This window comes from Phascolarctos cinereus, unplaced genomic scaffold, assembly GCF_003287225.1.
Source record: "Phascolarctos cinereus isolate Bilbo 61053 unplaced genomic scaffold, phaCin_HiC Scaffold_2;HRSCAF=192, whole genome shotgun sequence".
Classification (NCBI taxonomy): Eukaryota; Metazoa; Chordata; class Mammalia; order Diprotodontia; family Phascolarctidae; genus Phascolarctos; species Phascolarctos cinereus.
The window spans coordinates 253,108,752-253,120,993 of NW_027555625.1; the positions used below are offsets into that span (position 1 = coordinate 253,108,752).

The window sequence follows — 12,242 nt, forward strand, 5'->3', positions numbered from 1 at the left end:
CTGAACATTTTCCTGAGGGTAACAGGAGGAAATCTGGGACTTTTTGTCCACCCAAGGCCGTTTGGGACAGAGAGAAGTGGATAGGAGTTGGCTATTATGGATGGGCTGTGAATCCTGTGAATAATGGGCTTTGTTACTAGTCCATAGGAAGGCCCTCTGGCCAGCCTCCCCACAGACAGTATGACTGCAGGATTCAGAGAGAGCTGAGGGCAGAATCTGCATAGGAAGGGCTGAGGAAAGGGCCAATGTCAGATCCTTCACAGAAAGGTGAAACCCAGAACTAAGAAAAATGGTTATGGTCAGTTTCTCCACAGAAAGGGTGAGAGTTAACACTGGAGGGGATATGGTTAAGGGTAGATTCCTCACAGACTGGCTGAGAGCCAGGGCTGGGGACATGGCTGAAATGTGATTCCCCCACATAAAGGGTGAAAAAGCCAGCTCAGGGAGAGGGCTGAGATCAGTCACCTGACAGCCAGAGGGAGCCAGGGTTGAGGAGGAGGGCTGTAGCTACTTATTCAGCTCTGGACTCAAACCTCAGAGCATCCTGACGCTTTGTTCAGGTGAGGTGTTGGCAGAACAGGACAGAAGTAGACAGAACAGACAGGTTGTGATAGGAGAGATGGAGGAAAAGGGAGAGAGATGGGATTGGGCATTGATTGTGTTCTGAGGGGTCTCATCAAACACTCTTCTCCAAAGAGAACAGAGCCTAGCCCCACCCCCTCAAGGCCCCAGACTTGGGCCTTGGCTGTTTCTTCACTACTTTCCAGGCAATAGCTCCACTTGGTTGGGACAAATGTGGGACTTTATGAATTGACATCTTCCTGAGGCTCCTGGTACCAGAGCACAACCCAGGAAAGGAGGCTGTAGTTCACTTAGACACCTCCAAGATCTCACCTATGCATGTGGGGACCCAACAGTCTTATGTCTGGTGACATCCCTTAGGACAGGGGCAGAGGGATCCCCTCTTTCTTCCCATTCAGTTAACTCCCCAAATCCTTTCTGCCCTGTTTTGTTCAGGCTGATAACCTTTGCCATTGAGGTTGTTTGCTCTGTGCACAGAAGGGGTAGCACTTTACCAAGCATGAGCCCCAGACATGGTTTAATTCCTCCCCATTGTCACCCCACCCCTTTCCCAACATCTTCAGCCTCTCACCTGTCTATGGGGACCTGGTTCCTGCCCCCCAGGAGGTGATGTGGGACGACTCCCATTAGAGGATTTGGGCTGTGATGGGTCCCGGCTCCCAAATCGGTCACAAGAGTAGAAACGTTGCTTCTCTGAAGAGGAGGAAGAGAGCTGCTTCCGCTCCTGGGACCGCCCCCTTTCTTGCTTCCTTTCATGCTTACAAGGAGCTGGACCTTCCCCTGATGGAGCTGCCATCCCCACACTGTGGTTTGGTGCTAAACACAGGATGGAGACACTCAGCCAGGAGCAGAGCAACTTGAGAAAGACATTTCACCCATCCTATTCTCACCCCTTCCCATCCTCTATCTCACCCCACCAGTCCCATCATAATCCCCCAATCATTCACCTCACCCACCATGGCCATTTCCTTTACCCCATCCATAACTTAGCCTCTCTGGACCTCAGTTTCTTTATCTGTAAAATGAGATTGGAAAGTGAACTGATGGCCACTAAGGTCCCATCAAGCTTTAAATCTATGATTAACAAACATAGGTTCACCCTCTGCTAAGACTTTACCCAACACCTCTGTCAAAATCCTGCCATGTTCTACATTATCCACCACCTCAATCTCATGCCTGACTTCTAACACACAGAGATATTCCCCAAATGGACAGGTTAATTCTTTTTTTTTTTTTGGTGAGACAATCAGGGTTAAGTGACTTGCCTAGGGTCACACAGCTAGTAAGTGTTATGTATCTGAGACGGAATTTGAACTCTGGTCTTCTTGACTCCAAGGGCAGCGCTCTGTCCACTGCACCATCTAGCTGCCCCAACAGGTTAATTCTTATAAGCATGTGAACTCTACACAGGTAAGAGGCATCAGACAGACTCTTTGATGCCCCTCAGGTCATAGCTAGTCTGGCTTCTTGTTGCAAATACTGAGTCACTTCTCAATTCTAGGAGTTCTTTGTAGGCCATGAGAGTAGGTCAGATTCTCTCCCTTTCTTCTGGGACCCTAGTTCAAGAGGAGTTGCATATAGTGAAGTGACTTGTCCAAGGTCTCCCAGGTAGTAAGTAGGAGAGCTGGGATTCAAACCCAAGTCTCCTAACTATAAATCCAGTGTTCTTTCCACTATGCTATGCCACTGCATATGTATGTTCAATAACATACGGATACACTCTTTGTAAAGTACTATACAAGCATGTTTTTTTTAAACCACATTATAGGTGGTCAATAAATATTTGTTGAATGAAAAAAATTATTAATTTTTTTTTGAAAAGAGGAGTTGTATAGACTCACCCCCATCTCCATCTGCTGACTGACTAGGACATTTGTCCAAAGACTTCTGCTTCTTATCCCTGCGCCGGTGACAGCGATGATGGTGGTGATGTTGAGTCTGGCCTGCAGGCACACGTTCTAGGCCATATTCATAAAGGTGTGAGCCATGTGGGCGCTGTGGGGCCAGGGTGGAGATAGAGCGCTTCATGGGGCTTGTGTCTGGAATGGGCTGTGGGGGGATAAAGGGAAGACATTAACCCATTGGCTATTAGGGGAACAGAGCTAAGGGAACAGATACAGAGTAGGGAGGAAGGAGATGCGCAGAGGAGCATGGAGGGACAAACAAAGTAGAAGGGCTAAGGGAAGAGATATGGGATAAGAACAGAGGGAGAAAGGCTATGGGGTTGCTAGAAGGAACCAGACTCATCTGAGCCTCGTCTCCAGAGTGTAGCCACACGCCCTCAGCACCCAAAGCCCAAAAGGTTCCTTGACATCTTGGCAACGCTGAGTTCAAACCTATTCTCTTTAGATGCCAATTACTATGGGACCAGGATCAACACCAGAATTAAAACTTGCCCAATTTCATCCCATCCCCAGGCAGGAAGTCCAGACTTTAAAATGGCTGGGGACCAAAAAGTAAAGTAGTCAAGGAAGGTTTGGAGTGGCTTGAGTCCCCTACTTCTCCATTGATCCATCCTGATGTAGGTAACTGTGTAGACAGGAGCAGAGCCTTGCTACAAGGCCCTAGAGCTGGTGTATGTCTCTCTGAGGGGCAAGCTTTCACCTTTACCCTTAGATTCAGAGTTGTTCTTCCTTCTCCAGAAGCAAAAATTAGCTGTTCCAATCCAGCTGAAGTCTCTGTGGCTTTGGGTTGGGGAAAAAAGAGCTATAGTCTCTTCTCAAGGGGCTGTCTCATCTCGCTGGCCATCACCTCCCTTAATCTCCTTCCTCATATGTTACACAGAAGGCCCTGACCCTCTAAGAGAAGATGATTCAGGAACAGCCTTACTATATCCAACCCTCTCCATCCAGGAAAGGAAGAGGCTAGTCACAGAGAGCCAGAGTAGTGTGTGGAAAATTCAGCTTAGGCTAGTCAGGACACCATCTTCTTTGGGGCACCCCCAACTACTAGGGGAGGCAGATTTAGGAGGCTATTTCCAGAGGTAAATGGCAGCCATGAGAAAATATGTGCAAACTGAGAGGCTCATCCACAGCCCTGGGTAGGATGGAATAGGCTTGGCCTGTGCTGGAGATCTTATCCACAGAGACCAATCAGGGATACCAATCCCCTTTGACTTGAGGATGCCGGGCTGCAGAAACATCCTAAGCCAAGCACTCCCACAAGAAGTATACCAAGCATGAAGAGGAAAGAGCTCAAGAGCAATAGGTCTTCATACAGGCAGAAAAGGAGGCAATATAGTTTAAGCTACATACTGCTAGGTAACTCCCAGGCGATCGCGCTTGGCTCCTCTGCACACACGGCGGACAAGATGAGGGACAGAACAGCCAGTGGTAAACATCAGGGCAGATGTGCGGCAGATGTACAGTAGACAGACAACGGGATGAATGAGGAGAGGGAGAGGGGGATGGGAGGGAGGACCAAGAAGTGAGAAGGAGAAAGGGGTTAAGTAGAAGAGAAATAGGAGAAGGAAGAGAAGAAATAAGGAGAAGGAAAGACATGAAAAACAATGGAAATGAGATTAGAAAATAGAAGTACAAAAGTAATTGAGAGAGAGAGAGAATTCAGAAAGACATAAGTAGCCATCAGATGCCAAGGAAAGAAGAAAGAAGATTTATTAAGGAAAACTCCAAACAAAGGACCAGAAACAATATAGGAAGGATGGGGTGGGAAGCACAAAGAGGAAAAACACACAAAGGGCTCTGGTTATTCAAGGGAGGCTACAGATACACAAGTATCTTATACTTCCCCAAGGCTTCCAGAGCTCAGGCTTCCAGCAGGATGTTTCTAGCTATAGCTCTGAGGAAGAAATGCTCATTGGCCACTGAAGTGATTGCCACTGCTCATCTGCCTCAGTGGGAGGGTGTGGCACAGAGTTACTATTTCATGGACCAAAATGTCATTTCAATCTGGTCTGCCCAGAACTCTATGGAGAAGACATTCTCCCAGCCCTACATCACATGGCCCTTGAGATGGTCAGTTTCCCACCTCTTGTTATATGGCTCTTACAGATCCCCAGTGACCATGGATGCTTGGGTTTATGCTCTCCCATTCCCTTCGGGTGAGAGAGGGGCCAATTTAGGGACTAATAACCATGGAATAGGGCTTTACAGTCATCTAACTCCTCTAGGTAGGACAAACCCCCCAGATACTCCCCAACTACCGTTAGGTTCACTAGTTTACTGGTTCTGAAGCTTAATGGGAAATACACCCAATGGCTCCAGCTACCATGGCTCACCATGACTACAGAATAGCTGTGACAGAGCTTAAAATCAAGGCAAGCTTCTGACTCAGTCTTTTGGCTTTAACAGAAAGTCAAGGTGTCTATGCCACGTCCCACCATTGGGGAAGGAGCTAGGTAAGCCTCTCTAGAAAAAGGAAAAGATCGCTTCATATGTTCATATATGTAGATATGAGGATATTAAATGTAGGATTGTACATTATTATTGGGAAGAAGAAAATATTATGGGCAAGGTGTTTTTTTTTAAAAAAAACAACTTTCCAAACTGAACTGCTTTGGGAGAATCTTTTGGGGTGTCAGGATAGTTTCTGGGCTCTGTAAGCCAAGAGGCTGAAAACTACCCCTTCTTCCATGCTTAAGGTTTCCTGATCTCAAGAAGTAGTGTGAACCCTGAGAGAAGATTCTGGAATGGAGGGAGAGCACAGGGCAGGCCCAAAGGTCCTGGAATCCAAAGTGCAGACATTCTGGGATCAGCCTTAACAGTAAGTTGACTTAGGGTTCAACTAGGCCTGTCCCAGAATGTTTGTCAGTGCTGGAGAGTACAAGATAGCCTCCTCCTAAAGATATTTGTGAACAAATGTCTCTGAAGGAAAAGATGCAGCCTCTCTAAACTAAGTGCGTCTGAGTCCACCCTTATACACACTCACATCTATGGACTCACCTGCATCTCTGCGGCCAGGCGGGGCATGGAGGCTGCTCGGCCCTGGCTCTCCAGTCCAGGCTGGGGCTCACCACTGGAAACATCCAGGGCCATCTCTTGCATCTCTACAGCCTGAGGGAATCGCAGTATTAGGTCAGCAGCCAGAAGCAGTCAGAAGTCAGTTCAGGGAAGTAATGTGAGGTAGGGCAGAAGAAGCTGAGAAGTGCTCTGAACTTGCCTAAGAAAATCACTCCCTTCTCCCAGAAATACCCCCAAGCTGCCCCTGGAGAGCAAAGCAAGGGGCAGAACACAGACAAGGTGAGGAAAAAATTCACCCTCCCAGACAAGAGATTTGGGTGGCCTGCCACTGAGGTGTCTTGAGATGAGCTTTGTGGATCTTTTTAAAGAAGCAGAAGGCTAAGAGACAACAAAGTATTCCCATAGGAGAAGAGTTTTTTGATGGAGACAGGATGTGAGCTGATAAACTGATGTCTGTATCTCCATCTCTCCCTACACACATACACACACACACACACACACACACACACACACCCCTATATATAATCAATCCACTCCCATGGTAGCAACTGCCGGCTAGACATCTCTACCTGGATGTTCTATTGGAAATAAATCCAAAATAGAATTCATCATCTTCTCCTCTAAGCCTATCCCTTTCCCAAATTTTCCTGTTGAAGACATCCTGTTGAGGTTTGGGATCTCAGAATCATCCTTGACTCTCCTCCTACCTTATAGCCTCTATCCAATCAGCTGCCTCCATAATATCTCTCTTATCCATTCTCTGTCTCTCAACATGGCCACCTTCCTAGTTTAGGTTCCCATCATCTCTTGCCTGGACTAGCCTCCTAACTCTTCCTGCCTCCAGTGTTTACTGTCTCCTATATATATCCATCTTCCATATATAGCTGCCAGATTCATATGAATTCCTAAAGCACAGGTCCCACTGCCCAAGAAATCCTTGGTGGTTCCCTATTGCCTCTAGGATAAAATACAAAGTTCTCAACCTGGAATTTAAAGCCCACAACAATGTGGCTGTCAGATTTATTTAAAATTATTTTCCTTATTCACTCTACATTTCAGTCAAACTAGAGTATGAGCTATTCCCTGAACTAAATATTTCCTCTCTCACCACCACATCTTTGCATAGGCTGCTCCTCTTGCCTTGAATGTACTCCTCAACATCACCTCTTAGAGTCTTTAATTTTCTTCAAGGCTCATCTCAGATGTCACCTGCCATATGAAGCCTTTCCTGATGTAGTTTCCCACCCCACTCTACCCATCCAGTTAGTTTTATCTCTTTAAATTAGCTTCTACTTATTTATCTGTGTACACATAGTATCTCACCCAGAAGATTGTAAGTTCTCAAGGGACTGGGACCATTTCTATTTTATTTTTGAGTGCCTAGAATTCAGCACAGTGTCTTATGTACAGTAGTCTCCTAAAAAATATTTGTCAAGTTGAATCAAATGACAAGTACATTTTGAAATCCACATAGCTAATAAATAACCCAGTGCACATAAACATGCCCTGCACACCAAGGAAGGCATGCACTCTGTACACTGCCAGTCACACTTCTTTACAATTGTTGACAGTAGACCTCTAAGGTGGAAGAAGCACTACTACTCTGGCTAAGAGGACAAGGTATCTACTAAGTCCCCTCCCCACCCTCTTCCCCCACTGCACACCCTCACTTGTTTGCTGGGTTGTCCCACAGGAATTTCTGCAGAATGACCACGCTCTAGGGGCATTCTGGTCTCATAGCAGACATCTTGGGTACGCTGGGTGCCCCATGAGACAGATTCTTTGATGCCACTCCCTGGGTGTGGTCTTGAAAGAGAAAAAAAGAGGGAAAGCAACTGAGACAAGAGGTTAGAAAAAGGCTAGACGGAAGAAATTATCAACTCTAGCAATAAATTTAGGGGTCATATGGCTATTTTTACAATATGGTTTTTCTTATGCCACTTTTTTTTTTTTGCATAGCTATTTCTCATACTAGAATATGTCCCTGGTAACTGGATGGGAAGTGACCTAGCGTATGTGATGAAACCACTAGCATTCTGTATGGTGTCAAGTTGTATTTGAAAATGTCTTTCCATGACACATCTTCCTATCAGGGGCTTTGGAGTAGCACTGACTACAGGAATAACTCCATGTCCCATGATATTATCTTTTTTGAGGTAGAATCAGGCCCTTCTTTCAAATCTTTCCAATTTTCTATCTCTTTAGCGCGCTATCCCTTTTTCTGAGTACTGAAACTTAGAAGTGAACTCAAGAAACAAGTAAAAATGATTAATTCTACATGTTCAGGGGTCTGCTCTTTCCTCAGGACTCTATGAGGCTCTCCTTTTCCATATATTGTGCTTATAGATTTTCTTCCAGATTCAGCACCACAGACAGCTCTGTGTTCTTTCTGAGAGTATAACACCAAGGAGGAGGAAGAGCTAAGGCAGAGCTGGTGAGACTCCTGTCCTGTTACTATCCCCTGACACAGTAGCTCTGCAGCCTTCAGACAAAGCCTAGTACTCACAGGGCTCCACCATTGCTGAGGGAGGTTGAACTCTTCTGTTTTAAGAATCCTCTAGCACCTCGTAGCACAGCAGGTTGGCCTTGGGTGTGGAACAGAGACACAGGACCTGTCTGCAACAGAAAAAAAGATATGCAGGGGTACTGGCAAAGGTTTAAAGGGGAAAAAAGAAGACATAACTTGAATCCTAAGGCCAACTGGCCAGGAGTGGAAAGTTCTATGCCCAGATTTGGCCAGTTAGTAGCTAGAGGAAAACAGGTCTTAAGAAAACTGATGACTTGTTACAAAAGGATCCTAAGGGAGGGGCGCATAGAAAGGTATTGTTTACCATGTTGTTTTATATATCATCTGTACAGTCCTCGTTCAGGCTACCCCTCCCCCCCAGTCTGTGCAAATACACAGAAATTCCATGCTCCCTTTCGGACTCTGAACAAGTTTCAAGGGTCAGACAGATGTACCTTGGCCAGTCTAACAATGATATATAATGTAAAATACCAGAGGAAAAAAGTGGGAATAAGGTAGCGGCCCTAATGCCTGCACCTTGGGACTCCTTCAAGGAAAAGTGATGGATCCCCTGGATATCTTATCCTGTGGTATCTAGTGTTGGGTGGAATGGGGACAAGAGCTCTACCGGGAAAGATAATAGACCATAGAATCAGAGATTTGAAGGGAATGAAGAAGCCATCTAGTCTAATGTATACCTAAATAGGAACCCTGTCTATAATATCCCAGACAAGTGATTGTCCAACTTTTCCTGGAAGACTCTCCAATGATGGAGAATTCATTACTTCCTGGGGCATCACCTTTAACTTTCAATAGTACTAATTGTTGGGAAGTTTTTCCTTACATTTATATATATATATATACATACATATATTTTAGTTTTTCCTTATATTGAACTGAAATTTACCTCTCTAACTTTTACCCATCGCTCCTAGTTATGACTTCCAGAGAAAGACCAAATCTAATTTCTCTTCTGAAGGACAGTCATTCAAATACTTGAAACCACCTATCACATCTACTCCTAACACTTCTCTTCTCCAGATTAACTAGACATCTGCCTTTCAACTGGATGTACAACAAGGAGGGCCTACCCAGGCTTTTGCTCCCTATGTGAGTTAAAGGTTCAGCCTCCTCACAGGGCCCTTGATGGGCCAAAACTCTGTAACTAATAGTCTACAGTATGTAAATTTCCATACTAGATTATTAAGATGTAAATTAAGTCAAAGATAGAGTGGCTTCTCCCTGCTACCTCCTACCCCATCTCTGAAAACATGCCACCTAACAGGCCACTGGCCAACCAGAAATAAATGAAAAAGAATTTAAATAGATTCCTAGGCTTAATTTCTATACTCAGGTACAAAGGGATGTTAAAGACCTAGGGACATCTCTAACTTTTAAAGCTGAGATACAAACAAGGACAACCACACTCTCTTCTGTTGATTGGTCTCCTTTTTCACCATTCTGGGTCCCCTAAAACACGACTAAACTTAGAGAGAATTTCCAGCATACCCAGCCTTCCAAATGATCAGTCTGAGGCTAAGCAGTGTTGTCTAGGTGTGGGAGAGATAGATCCTTTGTGCCTATGTGCCCTGACACCCTAGCAAGATGGTCTCTAGTGTCTGTATAGGGAATAAATAGATAGTATATGTCTGTGTATCCTGAGGATGTAACTTTATCTCTAAACTTAGCTTGGATGCCCTTGGAGGTCCAACTAAGACTTTTATACTTTCAATATCCCTTTCCCTCTTTTGACTTCCTCCTTGGAGCTACACATATTTCACATCTACCCTAAACTAGCTCACCATCATCACCACCACCACCCTCCTCCCAGTGACACAGGCTTGAAACTGGTTATTTTTGACTCCTTCCTCTCTTCTGTTCCTCACACTTAGTTGCCAAGTCTTGTTGACTTATCCTTCTAAATGCCCTACATACATCCCTTTGTCTTCGTATCCATGGCTACCCCCTTAGTCTTAGCCCATATTACCTAAATCCTACATTGTGGTCATAGCCTCTCAGTTGTTCTCTTTTCCTCCAGTTGCTTCCCATCTTTAATTTAACCTGAATAACTTTGTAGATTAACCTTCCTTAAAGCATCACTTTTATCACTGCCTCCCTTAACAATAGCTGTTCACATTTCTATAGTGCTTTAAGGTTTGTAAAGCATATTCTGTACAACAATCCTGTAAGGTAGGTAATAAAAGTGTTGGGACTATTGTACATGTAAAGAAGCCCAGGCCTGGAATGATCAAATTACTTGCCCACAGTTACACAGCTAATAAATCTCAGAGCTGGGATTCAAACTCAGGTTCTGCAAATTTAGTCCACTTTCCATTGTGCCATGTTGCTTCCCTTCTATCCGATCTCATTTCCCCCTCCTCCCCAACAGAAATCTTCTGCTCAGATAGCCTAAACTTCTCAATATTCCTTGAATGGGCCTTTGAATTTCCAACTTTAGACTTTCACTTATATTCTACTTTCTCTTCCAAGTCTTTCAATCCTATACCTATCCTTGAAATTAAATTAAATTTTCTCCATGAAGCCTTCCCTGACTTCTCTAGCCCCAACTAAAATCTCTTCTCTGCATCAATAGCTATTTGGATTTGTACAATACATTCTACCATTTAATTATAAACTGCCTCATATTAATGGCTGTTAGTGTCTTGTGTGCTACAGGCTTGTGTCTCCAGCTAAACCATAAGCTCCTAGAGGGTGGGAATTGTGTGTTATAGTTCTCTATCTCCAATAACGACAAGCACATTCTTTTCCCTTCCCATCACTTACTCTGCTGTGCTTTAGCTAGGATGTAGGCAATGCCCCCAAATCTAGTATATAATTAAGCTACTCAGCTAAGCAGGATATATGGTAGATTCTCAATAAGTCTTTGTTGATTGGCTGATGAAAGGTTCCAGGTTGGAAAGAATACATGGGAGGGGAAGAAAAATGACAATTGCTCGTAAGAACCATAGTACAGACAAGTTGCAAATTGTCATAGGTAAGTTGTACAAGCTTCTCAGATGAATGCAAATGACATGTAAACACATAGAATATTTGAAAACTACATGGTAGCCCATCTATTTTATCTATCTCTCCCTGTTCCGATCCCCTGATGTCATCTTCTTGAGAGCAAGTATTGTTTCATTTTCGTCTTTGCACTCCCAAACTTAGCTTTTAATGCAGTAATATTTAATGAACTGAACTGGGTGTGGTCCTCAAGAAAATCTGGTTGTTACCAGCAATCAGTTCCCTGAGGGTCGTGCGCAGTACTTGGCACTATGAGGATATGTAGTCAATAACAGACAACAGATAAGTTCTCAACCAAGTCTAATGGCATCTTTGATTTTACCAACAGCTGTGTGCTGGGGGTAGGGCAAGCTGGTGGATAGAAAGAACCCCATGTGGAACACTGTATATAATGGGACAGTTCTTAGTTCAGCCTTAAGGCCAGGGTCAGATGACTTCCTTCAGGAGCCTAGGAAAGTCTCCATGCTGTACAATGTCATTCATCACTTTTTTCCCCATCACTCACTCTCCTGAGATTTAGATAGGATGAGGGCCTCTCAATCTAGTTTCTCATAAAATGAAACCACTAGGATAAACAGGATGCATACTTGACAAAGGTTGCTGCTCAGCCATTTGTAATCCTCCTTTTCTTTTTTAATTCCTCCCCTTCCTGATTCCCAGCATGTTCCCCAAGGCCCCCAGGCTCTCTATCCTTGGTTTCTAGGATATGCCTACCGGAGGCTGGTGACCTTGGTCTCTGGTGTTTTTATTCTGCTTGTAGAAGTCAAAAATCATCAGAGCTGCGTAGACTTTTCCAACAGTCATCTCATCAGCTGGAGGCAGAGATGGAGAAGAGGAGGGGCATTGGTAAGGTAGAAAGGGAGGAAAACAAATATATTGTGAGGATGGGGGAAGAGAGAGCAGGAAAGCCATGGAAAGCATGGATTCAGAGAGAAAGGATAGAGAAGAAAAAAGGAGAAGCAAGAGACAAACAAGGTTCATACCAACTTCCCCCCCCATCTCAATTCCCACAAACACCAGACCCACAATGAGTCCACTCCCAAAGAGACCCGACTTTTTATTTATCCAATGATTTGCATCAGGAAAATATGGGACCAAGGTCACTATAGTCCTCTTTTCACTTCATTTCTGTCAATAACACCACCATTCCCTTCAGTACTTAGTTTCCAAACTTTGGCATCACCTCTAATTCCTCTCTCTCTCTCCTTCCC

At 44.5% G+C, this 12,242-nt stretch overlaps 1 protein-coding gene across 1 annotated transcript in view; it reads right to left on the reverse strand.

The window, feature by feature from the left end:
• Positions 1–12,242, reverse strand: part of CACNA1B (calcium voltage-gated channel subunit alpha1 B) — a 252,226-nt gene that overhangs the window by 5,516 nt on the left and 234,468 nt on the right. Inside the window, 6 exon segments of the mRNA XM_078149926.1 lie at positions 1,154–1,398; positions 2,424–2,631; positions 5,484–5,594; positions 7,166–7,307; positions 8,008–8,117; positions 11,746–11,843. Coding sequence (XP_078006052.1) covers positions 1,154–1,398; positions 2,424–2,631; positions 5,484–5,594; positions 7,166–7,307; positions 8,008–8,117; positions 11,746–11,843 — 914 coding nt within the window.